Consider the following 22299-nt stretch of genomic DNA (forward strand, 5'->3'; position numbering starts at 1 on the left):
GACTTGCTTACAAAAATGTTATGTAGACCAAACTTTGAAGTCGTCTTGAGTTTTGTATAAACTTAGCATGGTATAAAATAGTTTAGTGGTTGTAAAACAAACAAACAAACAAACAAACAAACAAACAAACGCGATTACTTCGCAATTTTATTGTTAACATTTTCATTTACTTTAAATAAAAACAAGACTTGTAAGCTATAAGCTCCTCTTTCCGGCGTACAAGTTTCCTGGCAACATTTTATCTGTCTGAGACTCTTGGTCACGTGATGCAAATACGGTTAACAACCAAAATGGCGTACCTCGGTAAATGAAGTGGTCGCGTCGATGGCTTGCTGAGCGTTCTTATACATAAGCCGGGGTTTAGGAAGGTACACCTGCTGCTGCCAATATGCCGCGGTCGACGGCGTCGTCGTCGTCAGATATGAAATATGAAAACAGGTATGTTATTTCGGAATTACTGTGAAAGTTGGTGATATCACGATATATTTCTGCCGTGTCGTTTTAATTAAACACACGGAAAGGTGTTAAACGATCGTGACACTGTGACCTAGGTGACGTATATTTAGCAGCAAATTCCCGTAGTTCTATGTATTTTACTCTTATGTGTCTCCTCAAACGATATTTGATTTACTATATAACCGTGAACGAGCTGTCCACCTTGAATGATATATGTGAATCAAGGTGCATGTTTCTGTATACTATACTATTATTTATATTTTACTATATGGCCAAATACCGAATCACGCAGTTGTACTGTTACTTCGTGTACTCATGTTTTCAAAAGTTGGACCAGGAGAAAAGGCAGAGCGAGCCGCCGTCAACGTCACTATAAAGTTCGTGCTTCAAAGGTGCACCGCCAACAGGAAAGGACGGTGGCAGGTACAACAGATCTTCGTAAACGCGACGAAACTGACGTGGAGTGGCACGTTGTTTATCGTCACATCGTTACTCAACCATTGAGACCAACACTTCCCATGGCATCAGTTTACGCGTTGTGGCCAACATGAACAATACACTGAATTGAAAAAGTATTATATCTGCCCAGCAATTCACTCAATTGTAATAATGTCTTATCCAGCAGTTAACCATCTAGTGTGACATGGTCACGCCACAGATCAACAGCGTGGTTTTATTGTGTCATTGATTGATCAAAAATTTATTTATTTTTGTGAACAGGTTAACACATTTTCACTTTTTAGGAATTTAGCACGTTTGTATGAGCTCATACAGTGATTAAAAGATTAAAACCGTGTTGATCATGATTAGTTAGGTGGGAAAGTCACCATCAATACACAAGTTCCAGGTTCCTGTGTGCCGTTACTGAGCGAGCTTGTGTCAGAAGGGGGACAGTTTTACAAGTGATCCAGTAGCCTGTTTGCCTCTGTTTTTCCCAAGTTGAATACACATGCTTGTATGTTGTTCCCCAGAAATATCTTTAAAAAATACGCATGGATATCAAGATGCTGTAAATTGTATTTTGTCTAATTGTGCATGTATATTAATGTAAAATGTGTTTTCTGTATTTTAAGAACATTTCATAAACCTTCAAAGATATATGGATGGCTACAATACAGAATCGCCATTGCCAGGGCATAAGAAAATATCTGCCTGAAACTACCCATTTCTGCTGATCGTAGGTGATTCCACGCAGATTCACACCCCTGTCCCCCCTTCGTGTGCGTGGTAGCTTAGCAACCAGAGAACCTCAAACTCATGTATTACAAATCAACAACCCATTATTCTCATTTGGACTTATTTGAAATACTAGTAAAATCAGTTAGGGTTTGTACAATTGTTTATATAAGTATTATACACACAAGTCTATACTTTATGTTACACATTGAACAGTATTTTGGAATCCAATTGATGTTTCTTACTTCCTTATGTAAAATGTTTGTCATTAACTAACAAAAGTGATCTTTTACCCAGGATTGGCCCATAGATCTGTATTCGTATGTATATGTTTGACCCTGGGACCCTATTTTTGTTATATCAATCAATCATTCTGTGACCCAGGGCTAACCCTGAACAAAGAGTTTTTTTCACTCCAGCTAAATTTGTATTCACACTGATTTTGCTGAAATTTTGAGGAGGGGGGTGGGTTACTTTTATCAAGTGTGTGTGATTTTGTTTTTTAATTAATATTACTGGTATTTTTTCTCTGTAAACTTTGCTGTAGAATTTTTTTTCTTCTAAAAATGTTCTCTTCAGATTTGTTTTTAAAAATAGCCATTGGTCAACCCCTTACAGTAGTTTCAAACATGTTAATTTTCACATTACAGTTTTTGAAATCAGTGGGTGTTGAACACCGCTGTTCCATCATTTAATTTCAGATTCCAAGTGGCAAAGTTTTCCATGACTACAGAAACTTCTTCATTAAACTTGTTATGCTTATAAGCTTATAAACCAAGCGACAATAAAGTCATTGACAGTATTGAATCGATAGCTAATGGACCATATCATTTGCAAATTAAGTTCAGAAAAAAAATAGATTTTTAAGATTTCGTATCAATTGAAAACAGTAGACATGTAAATCTAGAGTTCACACAACGGTGGTAATGGGGATCATAGTGACCACATCACAGAACATGGGACTTTTAGGGTCAATTAATACAAAAGATCGTTACAATAGCCCATTGTTAGTACAAATGTAATCTGTTTGAAATTCAGTTCTGTAATGTGTGAGAAGCCCAGTGTACTTGTGAAAGTTGTATGATATGGTTCATAAAGCAGAGTACACTTTAAAATAGATTTATTGAGGCCACAAAGGAGCCAGCAGTGACTCACGAAACACACACAAGTTTTTTGACATCAGTGTTTTTCTTGCAGGATTTGATCAATCTAGGATAGTACTGTACATTTCAGGTGTTTGGTACTCATCTATCCCAGTTACTTTGGTCTGCTAGTTACTTTACAGGCCTGAATCCATGTGTACCAGTTGAACAAATCTCGTCATGAGTATTTCAATCGGAAGAATTCAAAATGTTTAAAAATTGACATGAAAGCTCTGTTTTTTATAGCATGGCGGTGGTATAGTAATTTTAATTCACCTGTGTGAAGCTTCACATTGGTCTCACTGGGGTTGTCACGGAGGCAGTCTATTCATTTAAAACATGCATTATACTGGGATTTCAGTTTGATAATACCTCTAATGCTCTATTACATTTAACAACTCCTACATGTATGTACTTGTAATGTTTTCCAGTCCCTGATAATATTGTTATTCTCGGGAACATAAGTGTTATAATTCTGTTGAAGAGAGAATGTGATCAGAACTATGCATTGTACTCTGCTGTTATTGTTTTCTTCTCTGGTTGGCTTTGATTATACACATCGCATGAATTACAAAGTTATCGGTAAATCAAATTGATTGTAAAAAGATAAGAAATGATTTATGATTTCTCTGCTTTTACTGGATTTAGAGAAGGTGGGCAAAGATTCTTTATATCACATATGCAAACAATAATAATATAATTCACTTATATATGTAAATTATATTATAATTATATGCAAATTATGCTACTGAGGTAGTCAGCGTTTATTATTTCATTACAATTAGACCTAAAAAATAATTATGTTGCTAGTCAGTGTGCAAATCACCAAAAAAAGTGCAAGCCGATATTTTTCCACTTATTTTGCCACCCTCTATTGGCGAATTGATTAAACCTGCAAAGTTTGTGCGCCATCAAATATTTTAGCAAAAAAAAAAAAAAAATCTGACAAGAAATATTTTTTTTGTGAGGACCTAAGCAACCAGATAACTGAGAACTTGTCAGAACTCTGACATTTGAATAACAATTGATGAAAATATGGCAACTAGTTTTAAATTTTAGAGCTAAGTGTTGTTTGAAACTTGTATGATGTGGAACTCGTAGCAACGTATACAACGTATGTAAAATACATTGATTATTTATATAAAAATCAAACAGGTGCTTCGTGACAACCACCACCCTTTAAATGTTCTAAAGATGTCTATTATCTTATTCCTGCCGGTCCCATGTACTTTTATTATATTTACTTGACCAGATAAGATGATGTCATTTATAATTGTTTAGCTAGCTTCAAACTTCCAGTGAATACATTATGACTCGTACATGTATGCTACTACCGTATATACCTGCACAGGTTTTGTATGTTCATTCTATATTGTATGTATCCATTTTACCATATATAATTTAAAGATCCCATGGTATTGTAAAATAAGAAAAAGTTTTTTTCTAATCTTACACCACATTGGAGTACATGTATGTACATTTTGTAAGATGCAAGTACAGTACAATCCTGGTGTAGCTTAACTTTCAAGCTGGCTACTGTAAAAGGATTAATTATTCACTGGGTTTTAATTTTGCTTAGTTCACGGACTGGAAAATGCGCTAAATTAAAACCCAGTGAATATGTAAAATTTAGCATAGAACACATTATATAAACAATAAAACCACTGAATATGCCTAAAATGGTGAATCAGCGAAATTTAAACCCAGTGAAAATTAGTCATTTTACAGTATTAGCTTGCTTTGCTGTTTCAGAATGTCATCAATAATTTCCACTTGGTCAAAGCAGCTCAATAATTCAAAAAGTCCATGTGGAGTATTACAAATATCTACAAATAACTGTGGCATTTCTTTTTTATTCAGTTGATACATGTCGGAATTTACATAATCCATGTTTTCATGATATTACTGAATGGGAGTGTAAATTGCAATTGTGTTTAATTCATGTTTTATTGTTATAACTTGTTCATCAGATTATGTTTACCACCAATACATGTACAAATTATACCCAGGGAGAAGGCCAACAGGTATTCCATCCAAAATGTCTGCATGTCTCTAGTGCCTTCGGTTAGATTCTAGCTACATGGTTAGTTCAGTGCAACTGTCAATTTCCGTCCTAAGGGAAGTTACGTCCTAAATCAAGACAACCCAAAAAAAATAATTTTATCTCTACCTCGTCTACCACCTAGACACAGAATTAAAATTAAATTTAAATAAAAAAAATTACAACGTTTCTATGCTATATTTGTACCTCTGGGTGCTATTGCCCCCTCCCCCTCCCTAGGAAAGCATGCAATGACAGATGCACAAGGACGTTTATAGTGTTTTCTTTCTATAGTATGTATATGTACTGTATTTGCTCAATTAGAAAAACATTTCCAATAGAAGTGCACGTAAACCCCAAATTATCTTTATTGTAGACACACCTCTGTAAGTGCATATGCTAAAAACAGAGCAAATACAGTATATGACATTAATGTCTGGTTCTTGATTATTGGTACATTGGTGTAAACTTCACATTGCCCGGAATTTATCCACGTAAAGTTTGTAGTCAGAGCTAGTATACTGTTTAATAAAATCGACTGTATATATATATATGTTAATTATACAGTGACACTCTAATAAAAGATTATAATAGGCACATATTTCTGTAGTTTGGTTTCAAGGGATTATATGGTATCGTTAGTCGCATGTGTAGACCACAACTTTGATTGTTGTACACTTCATTATTTATGTGTTAACTTATGTGTTTAAATTGAATCTTGTTGTAGCTTGTTGTACCACGTTACTGATTGTTATTTTATTGTGTATGTACATAGACTGGCTACAGTTGTCAAAAAACAACTGTTCGGTTGCTGTTTACTCTATGTACATGTAAGTGTTTGCGTTCATGTTAGTTATGGTGTCTACAAATCCGGACCACCACTTCATCGCTTTGGTATTTGTTGTTTTTTACCGTGGATGGTCAGTTATTGATCATCCGGACAATGGAGGATTTGTACAGGTGGTATACTAAAGTTATTGACAAGAGAAATCTTGAATTATTATGTCTGTTCCCCAGGATATATACATCTATATATCTGAGTGCCAGCAGGATATATTGCATGACTTTGTTTGCTTGTTTGTTTAAGGAGGTTCAGGCTGAATTAACAATTATATTTGTTCCATTATTATTTGTTAATAAGAGCAGGTAACCAAAAGTGTAAAAAAAAATTCTCAGATTCTGAAATATCATAAAAAATTGATTAAAATGGCATTTTTACTCTGGTTTCTATGAATTATATCTTAATTTATATTATAAACCTTTGCTCAGAGACATGGGGTGAAAAAGTTGTATATTATTATTGTTACAAATCTTAATATTATTAAAATTAAAAGAATAATTACATTTATTTTCTCAATTTCCAGTATGTCCACTATATACAATGATACATTTCTCCCACAATGCATTGCATATATGTGCAGTAACATGCTCAGTAATGCTAAATTTGAATTCAGCTTGAACTATCCTAACTGATTGTGCAGTGGTGATATGTGATATTATATGTGAAATGGTGAGACAAAAGTTATTTTGTTATGTGCATTCACTGTACATTGTATCCTGCTGTAATATTTACAGTGGTTTTCACAAGGTAATGAACTGACAACAACAAAAAACTATAACCAGAATTATTTTGTTTTCAAAACCCAGCATAACAGAAAATCAATATAAAAAAAGAGATTATAAACTTTTTTGTATAAACTTCTGTTGTATAAAATCTGAAAAAAAATACAAACAATATAATTGCAGTATGCTTTTATTGTTAGTTCATTATCTTAAAGTACTACAGACTTTGCACCCCATCTTGCATGGCATATTCAAGGCATGTTGAATATGTTTGTTTCATGAAATTTGAACATGTACTGCCGTGCGACAACTTTAGCGCTTCATACTTGGTTCATAGACGATATGTTACATTCCCATTGACGCTGCAGTTCGGCGTCTTCTACACCGTTCTGACGCATATCGCGCTAGGTGTGCTGGGAGAAAACTTGTAAGAACTGGGCCCAAATTGCGAAAATTGCAATAAGTTTACGCTGCTAGAGTCTGGTTCGGATGGAGTTCTACGCGTGATTTTATTGCGCACAAGGACGTTCTATTTTCGAACTAGTTGAAACCGGAAATAATGCAACTACTTTGGAACTTCAAACACAAATTTGATTATCGTTATTATGTGTTTCTGTTGTTTTAAAGATTGAATTATGTATGACAATAATATTTCACTCTATAAACAATATTTCACTAAAATATGTGATTCAAAGGCAACCCAAATTGTAAAAAGCAATATCAAGTTCCGCGTATAAATACTGTTGTAAAGAGGCGGCGGAGCGCTATTTTAGCCAAAATCGGCTAGTAAGGCGTCATATGACACAGGTTTGTGCTGGGACAGCGCTTCCGGTGACGACACAACGGTTACATTCCAATTCAAGATGGTTGCCTGGTAGCCATTTTGTTTAACAAAAATCAACAATTTTGGCTTATATTTCAAATTCGTGCAGTCCAATTAGATTCAAACTTGGTTTACAGACAATTGTGTTTTAGTACATCAACAAAAGTTGATTTGTGTTACAATCCACTCCGAGATAACCACTGTGGCTAAAATTATTTTATCCTTAGGCCAGACTTTTATTATCCCTTGTTTCGCGAACCCGCCGAACATGAGCCGAAAATTAGCGTAATTTCTCGTGCCCGCTGACATCTAAGCGCAAAAAATTGATAAAAAAATATTATTTTTATCTTTATTTTTGTTACCGCCCGCCGCATAACAAATCCAAGTTGTATTTTCATGGAAGTATCATGATCAAAGTACCAAAGTCTCGCACAGATGAGAAACAAAGTTTTACATGGAATACAATTGAATTTCATTTCCTCTCTCCGATCAATGATCTCACATACAATTCTTTGAGAATCACACAAATCTAATGGCAAAAAAGAAATAATTTTATTTTTCTTCCGCCCTCCTTAAAAAAATTGCCTTATAAAAACCTGAGAAACAAGTAATCAAAAAAATCTGGGCTTAGCCTTAGCCAAAATTCAAGAATCAATGTAGCATTAGCCACAGTGGCTAAACACTATTTTATCATTAGCCTCAATGAAAACCCTGGAATCAATGTACCGGTGGCATTAGCCACAGTGGGCGAAAACTATATTGCCATTAGCTACAGCAGAAACTTATTATAGTAAATTTGTAAGATATAGCTTTACATAACAGTTGAGCAAGATAGAATTTCATCTCAATTTTTCAACAAAAATAAATTAAAATAAATTAAAAAAATTATGATAATTTTAATGACATTTTTGAAATAACATGAAAAAAATGCTGATAAAGTTTGATTTTGGTAAACACATTGACCAGCAACTTTTCTCATGGCCATAGGACTCGTTTTGTTTTACAAACCAAAACCATTTTCCACTTGTAAGGCCATTCCTGATTGTAGCAGCTCGTGAACATGTCACTGAGAATCATAGAACAGTGAGTCATAGTAACTTCCACTGATGTCCTAGGGAGTCACAGTAACTTCCACTGATGTCCTAGGGAGTCACAGTAACTTCCACTGATGTCCTAGGGAGTCACAGTAACTTCCACTGATGTCCTAGGGAGTCACAGTGACTTCCACTGATGTCCTAGGGAGTCACAGTGACTTCCACTGATTTTCTAGGGAGTCGCAGTAACTTCCACTGATGTCCTAGGGAGTTACAGTAACTTCCACTGATGTCCTAGGGAGTCACAGTAACTTCCACTGATGTCCTAGGGAGTCGCATTAACTTCCACTGATGTCCTAGGGAGTCACAGTAACTTCAACTGATGTCCTAGGGAGTCACAGTAACTTCCACTGATGTCCTAGGGAGTCACAGTAACTCCACTGATGTCCTAGGGAGTCACAGTAACTTCCACTGATGTCCTAGGGAGTCACAGTAACTCCACTGATGTCCTAGTGAGTCACAGTGACTTTCCTAGGCTGCTAGAGTCATCGACTCATGAAATTTGCTTGTCAAATTATTGTCTTGCCAAAATTGTAAGCGTCAAAATATTTTGTTGTACGTGTATATGAAAATGAAAAATACATATGATAAAATACATCACAATTAATTACACATTGGTGTGGTGTATTTAATTTACATCATATTAACTGTGTTTTCTCTCACAATGTAGAAGCCAGCTTGTGGATTCGGTTTCTAGTTTGCCAGCAATTGCAGCGCCCTGCAGTGTTAAGTCATTGAGTACCGTATCCCATAGTGCACCTGTCAACCCTAGTGGTGCAACACCATACAGATTGCCACGAATAACACCTAAAGTTAATATGTCAGCTATTTCAAGGCTAACAAAACAAGAAGAACTTTATAAGATAGATGATGATGATGATGGAAGGTAAGAATAAAACAACATACAGTATTTGTTCTATTTAAGGTAGCGGGACTATTATTTGCATACTTGTTTTCATCTTCTAATTGTGACCAAATGACTACGAATAGACCCAGGAAAGAATATATTTTTGGAATCGCCATGCCCATATGTTTGCCATGCCCATATCTGCATTCTACGGTGCGTTACTTAATCAAAAGTGAAAAATTCCTTTTTTTGTAAAAAAAATAATTACGCATTTATGCTGATGATAATAAGTTTTGTTTTCACGTTTCCTAGTTGTTCAATAGTCGGGTTAATTGAATGTGTCTGGTTAGTTTTATTCAAGCAATGCGTTTTGAAAAGTAGTGTCCTGAATTTTAATTTCTGTTTTAGTCGCATTGCCCCCAACTCAAACCACAACACATTGGTAAATAATCCATAAATTAGTTTGTCTGGACACATTCAAGTTCCTCTCATTGTCACCTTAAAACTGTGAAAATTTTGTGTTAATCCAACGACAATAAGTATACGTTATTTTTTGTTAACGACCTTGTATTTTGAAAAACATAAACTCCTAGAAAACGTTGATGAAGTCACAGCAAAGATTTTCAAGCTTGTTTATCTGCACAGGCGATTTGTTTTCCCATCAAGGCCTGTTTTAACATGTGTAGGGGCATCCAAATGTGTAAGGCTATTGGAAACCCAAAAATAAAAGGAATGGGATAGCTATAGTTCGATAAAATCGACAGATGAAAACACCAAAAGCAATGATTTTTTTTCAGTGGCTGTGTGACCTTGTGTCTGACACATTCATATGCAAATGACTAATCTGTGAAATAAACAGGGGCGGAGACAAACCACTCAAATGTTTGGAAACACTCATTGTGTGTTAGGTAGCTACTGATAACACATCCTAACATTGCTTTGTCTTGAGTTAATCTTTGAAACTTATAGGCACACAAATTAAACCTGTGTTGTTGATTTTGGAAAACACTACTGAAGCTGCCTTGCTTCCCTTCGAAAAATCTACATTTTAACCAACTTACATGACATTCTAGGTTACATTGACTTTATCAGATGAAAGTTTATAGTGCATTTCATCAATTAATAAATAAATGTGAAAATCGTAATTTTCAACACAAATAATAGTCTCGCTACCTTAAAGGGTATGCATGTTACAGTTGTGTTTTCATGAAGAAAATGAGTCACAGTAGATTCAGTTTATGACACATGCAATGGTTTATATTTGTCTCTAATAGAATAAATATGTAACACTTTATGTCATCATTTTGAAAAATTAATATTATTAGTTTCAGGAAACTATTTTCTAAGGAATGCAAATGTAAGCATGCAGCATATTAGTAAAATTGGCCATCAGTTGATACGGCATTTTGCATTACCGTATTTGCCTATATCTCAGCTTTCAGATGATGAATGTTTAAACTCAGACTAGTAATACAACAGACTAGCAACGCGGCGTTTTCTTTTGAAGTAATGCGTGCCACGTTTGTTTAGGTTATCAGTTCTTATCGTACCGAGTAAACGTTGCTGAGCAACAACATTTTCATTATATTTCACAAAATAACGCGAGATCTATTCATATTACAATCAACTATCGCGATGCATCGCGAGACATAAAGACAGGAAGTGACATAGACGACAGGAGTTGTCAGTGAACTTCGAAAATGGCATTTACGGAAAAATTTGGCGAATCTGAAGACGATAATTACGAGTGGGAAACTATTTTAGGAGAACATTTTGAAGAAGATAATGACAATTTCTCTGTAGAACTTTGCAACCCCTGATCGATCTCGTGTTTTTCATTTCCTGAAATTAGGAATAAAAATAAATATACTGGGCTATTTTTATACAAAACTATGACGGAAGTCAAACAAAATCAGTGAAACTCGAAATAGCAACAATAATGACACACAATAGAAAATTGAAACAGTCACTGAACAACGCGTAGATCGCGTACTATGAAGTCGAACGCGACAAAAATAACGCACCTCCAGTTTTTACCGTTACTGGATCACGCTGATACGCTGAGAGATATGACACATGTACATGACACTAGCTATCTCATGTTTCGGCATCCCGGAACACGAAAACAAAATGGGTAACACACAAAGAAGTATGATCGTTCAAAACGATAAGCTCTCTTCGAAAAAATATTGGAAACCTTCCGCAAAATCCGCAACAGCGAGAAATATCGTTTCAAAGTTGCTCATTATATATTCAAAAACTATTTGAGGTAAACACTAAGACATTCAGTTACTTGTAACTCCCCTGATTCTTGGTCGATTCTTAAAATTCTTACACAGCTGCAAAGGTCAAAATGTCCAGAACACATCTCCCGTTTTTTTAAAATATATCCGGATCCGTTTTACGAAGAAATACGCAATTTCCGAAGGCGCGCGAAATGTGCAGAATATCCAGTGCTCGGTAAACTTCGACGGTGTCTATGCCAATGCTACAGAGCGTGGCACGCATAGCATATACAATTAAGCCGATTAACACCTTAAACAATAGGCGTTGCGAGTCTGTTGTATTACTAGTCTGAGGTTTAAATCACTGATTAGTATTGTTACCTTCATAAACAAAATCTAGTGAAAATGCTACTACCCCAGTAATTTGCTACAAAGCAATGCAGTTGTGTTCGTTTTTATTTGAAACTTCTTTAAGAATTTACTTACGTGATTTATAAAATTAAAAAAAAAAAAAATTGTATTTGGTGTACCAGGTTCGTTAATGTGATTTTTTTGTAATGAAATTTTAGGCTGAAAGGTGGTCTACTTTTAAATTCAGCAAGAGAAAAATGCATAAAATTTTAGATTAGCTTCTGCAATAGTTTCTTTCGTCTAGGATGGTCCAACTACCGGCATTGAAAGTCAGCATACTTAGGTAGTTTTTTCAATGAAAATAGAAGTCCAAAAAATATTTGATGATCATTTTTTGAAATTTTTAACCCCAAATAAGGGCCAACCAGCCATGAAATCGTCCAGGGCGATTTTTTTGATGGGCCAATTTATGGCAGAGTCCTGTAAGTCATTCATGTCAAAATAGTTTGAATACATTACACATTTACTCAAAATGCTTATTATCAATGTACTGGTAAATAATTTCCAGGTAAGATGAAGTAATTCTTTTCACAATATGATTTCATAATTTTCATATTTGACCTTTAACCCTGTGTTTATTTCAGGTCCAGTGCCATTATACATTACATACACAAGAAAAAGATGTTTATTCCCCCACACACAATCTCTCAGTTACAGAGGGCCAATTCATTGATGGTGCCATCATTTCGCAAAGCTCATTTAGCGCCAATGACGCCAGCGCCATCAGTAGCTAGTGATCGGACTTATAATAGAGTTAATAGGTAAGTAGTTAGTAAACCATTTCAGCCAAGAAGGAAAATACTTGTGTATTATCTTTTTATCTCTAGTATTGTACTAACACAAGCACTTTTCCCTACCACCCTTGAGTAAACCAGACACAGAACTAATGTATGCTCACATATTAACACATTGCCTGCTGCTATTTTTCTGGATCGTACATAGTTTTCAACACAATCTATTATCTATTAATATTATTATTACCGATATATATGTGTGTTCTCATTTCAGATTATTACATGTACCCAAACTGCGAATTGGAACTGGATCAGTGCATAGTTTTCAACAGAATCTAGATGAGGAAATATTTAGAAGAAAAAAGAAAGTGGCTTGGAAACTTTCACCACACACGAATTCAAGTTTTGATAAGGTGTGTATACCCGGTAGTAATTATGCAAATTATGTCATTGTGTAAATTGATTTGTTTCATTGCATGTACACTTGACCAACTGGCGACCATTTTTATCCAAAAAAATCACCAAAAATCGCAAATTTGTCAGTAACATTGAAAATGGTGGGCTTGTGTGAAATTTAACTGACAAAATTTGAACATGTCGCCAATTGAGACTTAGTTTGAAAGTTTGAAAATTATTTCACTAGTAACATAAGGAAATTAAATAAATACTAATATACAGAAATGCATATATTTGTGTGATAAATAAAATATTGTTTTGTAGGAATGCAACTGGTGAGGGACACGGAAATAGTTCGGTATTGAACTAGTCTAGTCCGTGTCCCCGCCTAGCATTATACACAGAAAGTGTCTACATGACTAAGAAATATAATGAAATATAATTAAATAAGTGAAATAATGTAAAGTAAAATAACAAACTGTTGATGAAATATTTTATCCATTATTTGATCAATTAGTAAATAACTGAATGAATAGATAAATAAATAACTGGATAATTGAACAAATACATAGATAAATAACTAAGTTGATGAATGAATGAATGTTACTCATTTAGTAGGAGGGATTTTAATGTACTTTTAGAACATGTGTCTATGTGTAATATTTTTATTGTGATTGGGAAGTGCATTCCAGTGCTTTGTAACTGCGTATTTGATATTATGTTTACTTTGAGTTAAATGCACTTGTGGAATGTAAAAATTGTTTTCAAGGGAGAGTCGGGTTGGGTAGTTGTGTGGAAGGGGATCTACGGTAAGTAGTGATTCACATCATGTGCAAAGCGATTTTTAAGGTCAAAGGTGAACAGGCAAGTATTGAATTTAGAGAGTTTGTGAATGTCAAGAAATACCAAGTCGTTTAAATAAAGGGGCAGTATGGGCGCGGTAGTTTGAACAAGTTATAAGATGGACAATTTTCTTTTGAAGCAAAAGTAATGGCTGCAGGAAGGTAGTATAAGTGTTTTCCCAAATTTCAATACAATATGAAAGGTGTGGAAGAATTAAAGAGTTGTACAATAAAATAAGAGTTGATTTAGGTAAATAATGTCTGAGCCGAGATATAATTTCCACCTTAGGTGCAATGGATTTTACAACTTTTCGAATGTGAGACTTCCAATTGAAATGCTGATCAATGGATACTCCAAGGTAAATGGCCGATGGGACACCCTCTATTTGGTTACCGTCAATACCCAAGCTGCCCTCTACGTTCACTATTTTTTGGGATGTTTTATTAATCATGTAATTGGTCTTTTCAGCACTGATAGTGAGCTTGTTAGCTTGACACCATTCACAAACATGCTTCAGGTCAGAGCTTATATGGGAAAGATTAATATTATTTTCTTTGATAAATTTGAATAAATTGGTGCCATCAGCAAACAGTCGAAATTGAAAAGAGTTGGTGGAATTTGCAATGTCATTAATGTAGACTAGAAATAGAACAGGGCCTAGAATCGATCCCTGTGGGACACCACATTGTATGTTCATGTATGGCGATGTAATGTTGTTAATGAAAACTGACTGTTGGCTGTGGTAGAGGTAGTTTTGAAACCAGTTTAATGAAAGGCCTCTGATACCATAATGTTTTAATTTATTCAATAAGATATCATGATTAATAGTATCAAAGGCCTTTTTGAGGTCAATGAATACCCCAAAAGTAAGATACCCATTATCGAGCTGCTCACCTATATCAGAGACCAGGTCTGCCAGGGCTAGTTTAGTGCTACAATTTTTTCGAAATCCAAATTGTGTATCTAAAAGTATATGTTTTGTTTCTAGGTAATTTATAAATTGCTTGATAACAATTGATTCGATAATTTTACTGAAAATGGTGAGAATTGAAATTGGTCTGTAGTTGCTGGGTTTAGTGGTGGCCCCCTTTTTATCAATTGGGATTATTTTGGCTATTTTAAGTGCATCTGGGAATATTCCATGGCTCAGTGAACAATTGATAATGTGGGTTAACGGGCGAGAGATAACATTTGCAGCTTGTATGACTAATTTGGGATGGATTTTGTCAACACCAACAGATTTACGCGAGTCTAAACGTTTAATTTTATTCGACACATCTTGCTCACAGACTGGGTGGAAAAAGAAAGAATTAGGGTAATTACCATCTAGGTACTTTGCATAATTGCTGCCAGATGGTATTTTCAAAGCAAGATTGGAGCCAATGTTAGTGAAGAACTAGTATAAACAACAAACATGGTGTTTTGTTTTGTGCTTTCATTCAAAATATCTAACTGGCAATTTTGTATGATATGAGAATAAACGATGACATTTGAAAATAACTTGCATGAAATGTGTGAATACTGTAACACCATTTATTTTCACTGACATTTAATTTCCCTGTTTCAATGTTTTGAGCATATTCACTGCGTTTTAGTTTCACAAATTTCTCATGGAAACATCAAGTTGTATTGTTATTTTACATGTACACGTAGATTGTATTTGGTGGATTTTACCTTTCAGCGAAAATAGCAAAATTAAAACACAGTGAATAATTAATCATGCATTTACAGTATCTCCCCACTGATTTAATTCTAATCTATCTACATTTTAATTGTGACACAGTCACTAACAACTGAACAGGGACTATGTCATCGACAACAACTTGTGTTTGGGCAATTAAAGCTGGTACAACAGCCTCTCATTACGATGTTACAGTTTGTAGTGTAGCATTGATTATTGTGCGTTTCATTTCAGGCAAGTTGTGGGTACAGCGGTCCCTTCTCCAGGGAATTCACCATTCATTGCACAGCGCCAAATTCATGGTTACGAAAGAAATGGAAAGGACAGTCTACCACTCTGAGATAACACTTCATACTACCCTGAGTGTAGTGGTTGACAAGTTGACCTGGTTGTAGATATCCTACGGGATTGAGAGAAGCTACATAGCTAGCCTGGGTAGCCAACTAACAGGCTGCATGCTGCTCTGATTGAGGAGTACTTTATTATTCAGATTTGCAAATTCTGCAACCATTCATGTTTTAAACATTGCTAAAAGCTCAGTTTGTTGTTTTACATGAAGATGGAGCAGTTTGTTCCCTCTTACATCCGTCCACCGATATAGTAATTTGTGCAAATGAATCCCCATTACATGATATTAATCCGTTCCAACTTACGCTGCCGAAGCCTTTTTTTTATACTGATGTCAACTTTAATAGGAAATTAAATCTATATCATAAAGAATACTTTAATTTTGCACAAAATAACTTTGGTTAACTTGAACAGATTGTATAAGAAACCATTTGTCAGTAGATGGATATGAACTATGAGATAGTGTGCTAGCTATACATGAACTTGCCAGAAGGTCAAATTCATTGACAATTAAATAATAGGAGAAAAATATACTCCCAGTTCAGGTGCCTGCACCAGCGAAGTATGATTTAAAGTGAAATATATAAAAAAATTATATGTAAATTTGAGGCTGATGGTATTTTAATAAATTAAGCTATTTTTGTTTTTACGCCACAGTTGTTACGCTGTGTTGTGTTCGTTATAATTCTCATGCCATGTGTTTAAAAGAATTTTTGTTTATGCAAAATTTAAAGCACTTTAACATAATTCTGAAGAAATTGATAAAAATGGCTTGGCTAATATATTTATTATTTAACTGATTGTGGTGTTAGTCAAATGTGAAGAGGATATTCAAAACTATATTTTGAAGAAACAGGCTGATTATTAACTATTACTTGTAAACGATTTCCATAGAAGACAATAATAAAAGCATTATTTCATTTTAACCTATTTCTTTAACTATGGTTTCAAACTAAATAATCCAAACTGTAATAAACTAAGTCCCTATGCAATTCTGTGGCAATAAGTTGTCACGGTAATATCAGTTGAAGCCAATAAAACAATCTAAAAAGCAACTTCATTAAATTTGAAAGCGACGTTTGTTGTAACATTCACAACTCAGACTTACTAAGTGACTTGCTCTAGAGGGCGCTATCATGAAAATTCCAGCATGAAATCTTATTGCAGTTTGGACAGAGGGCGCTGTTCTAGTCTTATACAATCCAATATCTAACCTTTTAAAAATATAGTCAACTTTTGTCACGGTTTTGGAAATAAAACTGTATAGAAAACCTTAAAGCGGGAAGTTCATCACCTGCGACATACTTGAGTCCCAGGCAATAACAACATGCAAAGGCTCATGGGTAGACGCTTGTTTGTAAACAACGACATGCTATGACCATCTGACATAAGCTGGTGACGACTCCTCCACGTTAGCACAGTGGCTATATTAGTCATTTTAAGCTTCGCGTCTAAAAGGATAATCTCAAACTTTAAGCCAACCATGGCCTTGAACATCTTTCTAAGCTTTCATTGATTTTACCTGTAGGCAATTGAAAATAAAATTCATTTGGTACAAATCATCACAAAAAATTATAAAAAAATACATATTTATATGCAAAAAGTTATGCCAAAAGTTTGGTGTAAAATACTAATATTATGTTCAAATGGTTATCCCAGTCGTGATCATGTTAATTGCAAATACCACCTTTATTTTGAATACTGACTAGTGTGTGGTTGTAACTGTTGTTCTTTCATGTGATTGTGTGTTTTCAGAGAAATTTAATATTTTTTAACTCATTATTGTGTTTTTAAAACTTATAAGTATTTTACAGCATCCCCTCTCAGCAACTTTAACACAGAGCAACTTTGCTATTTGCTCCAGAAAAAGTTTTGTTAATATATGATATTAATTATTAACAAAATATGAAAGTTTACTGCACCAATTTTACATACAAATTGTTTGTAATATATCAAAATAGACCTGAGAATTTACACCTGCGATGGTATTGTGTCGAAAGAGTGAAGTTAGCTGCTAAAGTAATATTTTGGGGGGATTTACATCTTACAAACTATTTTTTTTTCGCTGGATTATTTTTCATGGCTTTGCTGTATTTTGGATTTTTTTCCCTGTCTATTGTGTGAGATTTTTTTTTTTCATAAATATTTTTTCCCCCTGTTTGAAAATTTGTTTTCTTTAAAATGTTCTCTGTAAATCTTCTTGGAGTTTCTAATGGTCAAGCTCTAAATATGATTTTTCAACTTTCATTGCATAAACATGAAGACAAAATTTTATGAGTTGTAATCAAAATAATGATTGAGATAAGGGGTCTTGTTATTCCTTAAAGAGTGCAAATGAATTGTGATCAAAAGGATGATTGAGATAGGGGGTCTTGTTATTGCTTAAAGAGTGCAAACGAATTGTAATCAAAAGGATGACTGAGATAGGGGGTCTTGTTATTGCTGGAAGAGTGCAAACAAATTGTAATCAAAAGGAAGACTGAGATAGGGGGTCTTGTTATTGGTGGAAGAGTGCAAACGAATTGTAATCAAAATGATTGAGATAGGGGGTCTTGTTATTGCTGGAAGAGTGCAATATTCAATCATTTTTGCTATTTACATGAAATGTAAGTATTTTGTTCCCGTTGCTGGGATAATCTCAAAACTTGTTTATGGTTCTTGGAATGAATTGCTTGACTACAGAATTATCAAAAAATGTAACATATCAAACTTTTAAAAAATAAATATTGTATATGGAAATACTAAAATGTGCATTATTCATGACTTGTGTTTTCTTGTCCTTGTGTAAACTTCATGTACAAGACCAATTATTGGCAGTGCAGTGTAGTTCCCCGAACACATGGTACATAAGGGTACTTGCAATGGGAATCTACAGGTATGTAGCAACATGACACTAAATGTTGTCCATTGTTTGAGCCACCAAGCTTTGAAAGGGGGCACCATTCATCACACACAGATACAAATAATTCTTGAAAATCAACAAAATGTGTTCAACCTCAAAACAAAACAGCTTGTACAATATTAACAAATTGATAAAAATATAATCTAGTCTGTAAATATGTAGGCTATTTTCACTAAATTATGTTCTGGAATGTGAAGGAAGCTATCCTATCTATTAGTAGTGAATACTAGACTAGCATACAATCTGTTGTTTGTTTGTGGTGTTATTTTATGTGAGTGTATAAGTGATGAAACTGGGTTACTGCAAAACAAAACAAGTTTGTTAGTTGCGTGGTAACCATGAAACAATCATGTTTTTTTTTTGTTTTTTTGTTATGGTAACCCAGCTTCCGCCATCTATACACTCACATAATATTTTAGTTTATCCTCGGGGGGGGGGGCGGACATCCGGGCATTTTCACCGCCTGGCAACCTGCGGCGGTGAAAACAAAGGCCCAAAACTCGCAGAAAACGGTATTTTGGGATGATTGTTGAGACTCCTCTGAACAGTGTAACAAGATTAGCCCTACGTGTGTAACATATATAAATTTGGTTGTTCGGGATTACTTCAAAGTTGAGTTTGTGTTGTTTTCTCGAATTTTCACCGGCTCAACCGGCGTTCCACAGCAGTGCGCACAGAGCCCATAGAAATGCATGTACAGTGGTGAGCGTCGTAGCAACGTGGAACGTCTTGTGACGTAGCTCCGCCCCCGAGGATTGAAAGAACACTAAAAAACAAGAGTCTAAACCTTGAGTGAACCCTGCCCCAGTAAATGCATGGTTTGCGGCAATGGTAGGATTTCTGGCTTCTCATTTTAATTACGACGATCGTTGACTTGTTGGGTACAATTGGGTACAGTATCACCTTCTTGTTTTATCACCTTCGTGATGATAACAAACAGCGCCACCCAGAGGTGAGGCTACACACTCCTCAAAGCAAATGCTTTGATAGGCTTATCCTGGCTATCTCGGCTATCTTGTCTCTTGCAAAAATCAAATGTATTTACACAAACATTGAATGAACTGATCTAGCATTGGTGATTGGTTTCTATCAAAGTGTAAGGTTTTATTTTGAAATGAGAGCTGGGCATGCCTGTTACTGTGCAAATTGTGAGATATAGTTTTGTACGCGCCCTCTAGCGACGAAATGTTGAAGTCTCCACGAAGTAAAAATAACAACATGGTTTTGGTTGGGTGTTCGTATTTCTTTCAGAATATAGCAAATCACTAAAACGTGGGCGTGATTTATCATGGATGTCCCTGGAAGAAAAATGTTCTTCTCACATTACCTACATATAAAAGTATACCATTTAAAGGGCTTTGGTGGTCGCGCAGCGCGTGTTCGAATTTCATGTAAACAAACACGCGCTGTGTACGTTAAGTCAGGTGATAACCACGTGATGATGACGCCATCAATCGCTCTCTCGTGGACCGCGCTGTCGTAGACTCTTTCTCTCGTGGCCTGTCTGCAGCCACACCTCCCTCGTTTACGTCGCTATGAGTTCCACATCGAACAGGACGAGGCGAAACGACAATCGCCCTTCAAAACAGGCCCATGTTCTTGAGTCCTACACTATGGACGGACGGGTGTATTTTCTATTCGTCGATGAGTAAGCGCAGTAATTATTAACTGGGTTTCTATCAGCTAAAACCACTTGAACATCAAATTGCAATTGAACATTGCTTACTGTAAAAGACTTTATTTTCGCTTTGAATTACAAGTAATTTTCGCTATTTTCGCTTAAGGAATAATTCAGTGAAAATAAAATCCAGCGAATATACCTTTTTTTTCTATATTTTACATTCGACAAGTCAAAAATCAGTGAAAATTAATTCCATACAAAACACCCAAAAAGTCTCTTCAGCGAAAATTAATTCCAGCTAAAATAAAGCAGTTTACAGTAACTGAAAAATCTGTGAATTTGATTCAAAAACGATAAGATCAGAATTTCAAAACATTAGTGGTAAACACCAGTGAAGAATGACAATTTACAGTATTTGTTTGACAAGATTTGGCCTTGCTTTCAGGCAGTAGTTTCTGCTCGATTCTTGTATAAAATATGTTACGCTCTTCGTCATACATATTCCTAGTGTTCTATCCATGTGCATAATAACGTAACTGGCACGTGATTTTGTGTGACGAGATCCCGCTGAACATCTGACAATTCTAATGATCACATTCAGTCTGAATTTTAATATACGCATTTTATAAATCCTCTTTATGTACATACCGATTGTTGATGCATGCATATGAAGGTATAGCCACATGAATACGGAAATCACGTTTCAAACAACTGCATCTTTAACAAATCTCACATGCTGACTACATTCTCTTTGATTGTTTCCGGGCACAATGCAAGTTATTTTGCTATCAAATAACAGTCTCAAATAACCTAAAATTTGACAGGTTTGTAACAGACTCTCATTTTATTAATTTTGGCAGAGAAAGTAATTTAACAGTTGGATCGCCAAAAGTTCAGTTTTCATACAAACGGCTCAATTTTCATTCACATTTTGAGGCAATGCGATATACAATTTATATATTTTATAAAATTACAAATAGGCGCTTTGGGTCTAGTAGCTTTTACTGTGTGGGAGTGGCCATGGTCTGTTAATATGGCGATTCGATGACACGTAATGTAATGTAATGTAATGTAATGTAATGTAATGTAATGTAATGTAATGTAATGTAATTTTTGATTTACGGATAAATAAAACAAAATTACATTAACGGATGTGATTGATAACTTTTACTATGAAAACCATAGCATCCCGTTGGCAGGCCAGTCACACTGGTTCTCACTACAAGAAGTTACGACCCCCCCCCCTGCCAAATGCTAAGGAAAATTGAAACATATATGTACATATTTACATGAAATATTGTCCACCTATGCGGCTCAGTTTGTGCAGGAATTTTACGAGCGTATGCCCTTACTGACGTCAACCAAACTTATTACGTGGGAAGTTGGCACCCAAGGCTGACAGGTACTACACCTTGCCCAAGGGTGACCTGGAGGTTGTTGTGGCAAAGGGTAACCTCATTCTCCCAAGTACAAAAACTCCACAACCGGATTCAGTTTTAGCGTTTTAATGTAATGTGATGTAATGACAGTAATTTATTTTTCTTTAAGAATAACAGACACAAGAGAGAGGGAGAAAAAAACAGTGATACATGGAGATAATGACGATAATACCGACAGTGATATTCTTAAAGCGCGGTAGTCGTCGCGCTGCGCATGCGCGAGATATATGTGTCTCATATAAACAAAGATGGCGACTTTGACTGTTGCACGGATCAACAAGTATAAACTGAGACGTTTCCAAGCTTTAATTGAGTAATTTTCATGTGATTGAAAGGTATCGAAGGAGTCACCGGCGGCAATCAGTGCAAGTCGCGCCAATTCAAACCACTTACTTGTGATTTCCATTTGAAAAGCGCATTGAATTGTGGGAAAATCAATGTTTATCAACACAAATGTCGCACATGCGCAGCGCGACGACTACCGCGCTTTAATATTGACTGTTAATGAACTGATTGTGAAACCCGGCGCGGGCCATAGATATAGCTCGACTGAACTA

General features: G+C 35.3%; 1 protein-coding gene across 2 annotated transcripts; it reads left to right on the forward strand.

Annotated features, from left to right (window-relative positions):
* The first annotated feature begins 276 nt into the window (after positions 1-276).
* Positions 277-18527, forward strand: LOC100378304 (uncharacterized). 2 transcript variants are annotated; one of them, XM_006812642.3, is made up of 6 exons: positions 277-438; positions 4745-4798; positions 8966-9181; positions 12363-12539; positions 12787-12925; positions 15667-18527. In XM_006812642.3, exons 1-6 carry the CDS (start codon positions 389-391, stop codon positions 15775-15777), a joined length of 747 nt encoding a protein of 248 aa, XP_006812705.2. In that variant the 5' UTR covers positions 277-388; the 3' UTR covers positions 15778-18527. The 2 variants fall into 2 exon arrangements, with proteins under 2 accessions (XP_006812705.2, XP_085351703.1); XM_085495577.1 differs by lacking the exon at positions 4745-4798.
* The last annotated feature ends 3772 nt before the right edge of the window (positions 18528-22299 follow it).

Source organism: Saccoglossus kowalevskii, chromosome 22 (genome assembly GCF_978046115.1).
Source record: "Saccoglossus kowalevskii chromosome 22, keSacKowa6.1, whole genome shotgun sequence".
Taxonomy (NCBI): Eukaryota; Metazoa; Hemichordata; class Enteropneusta; family Harrimaniidae; genus Saccoglossus; species Saccoglossus kowalevskii.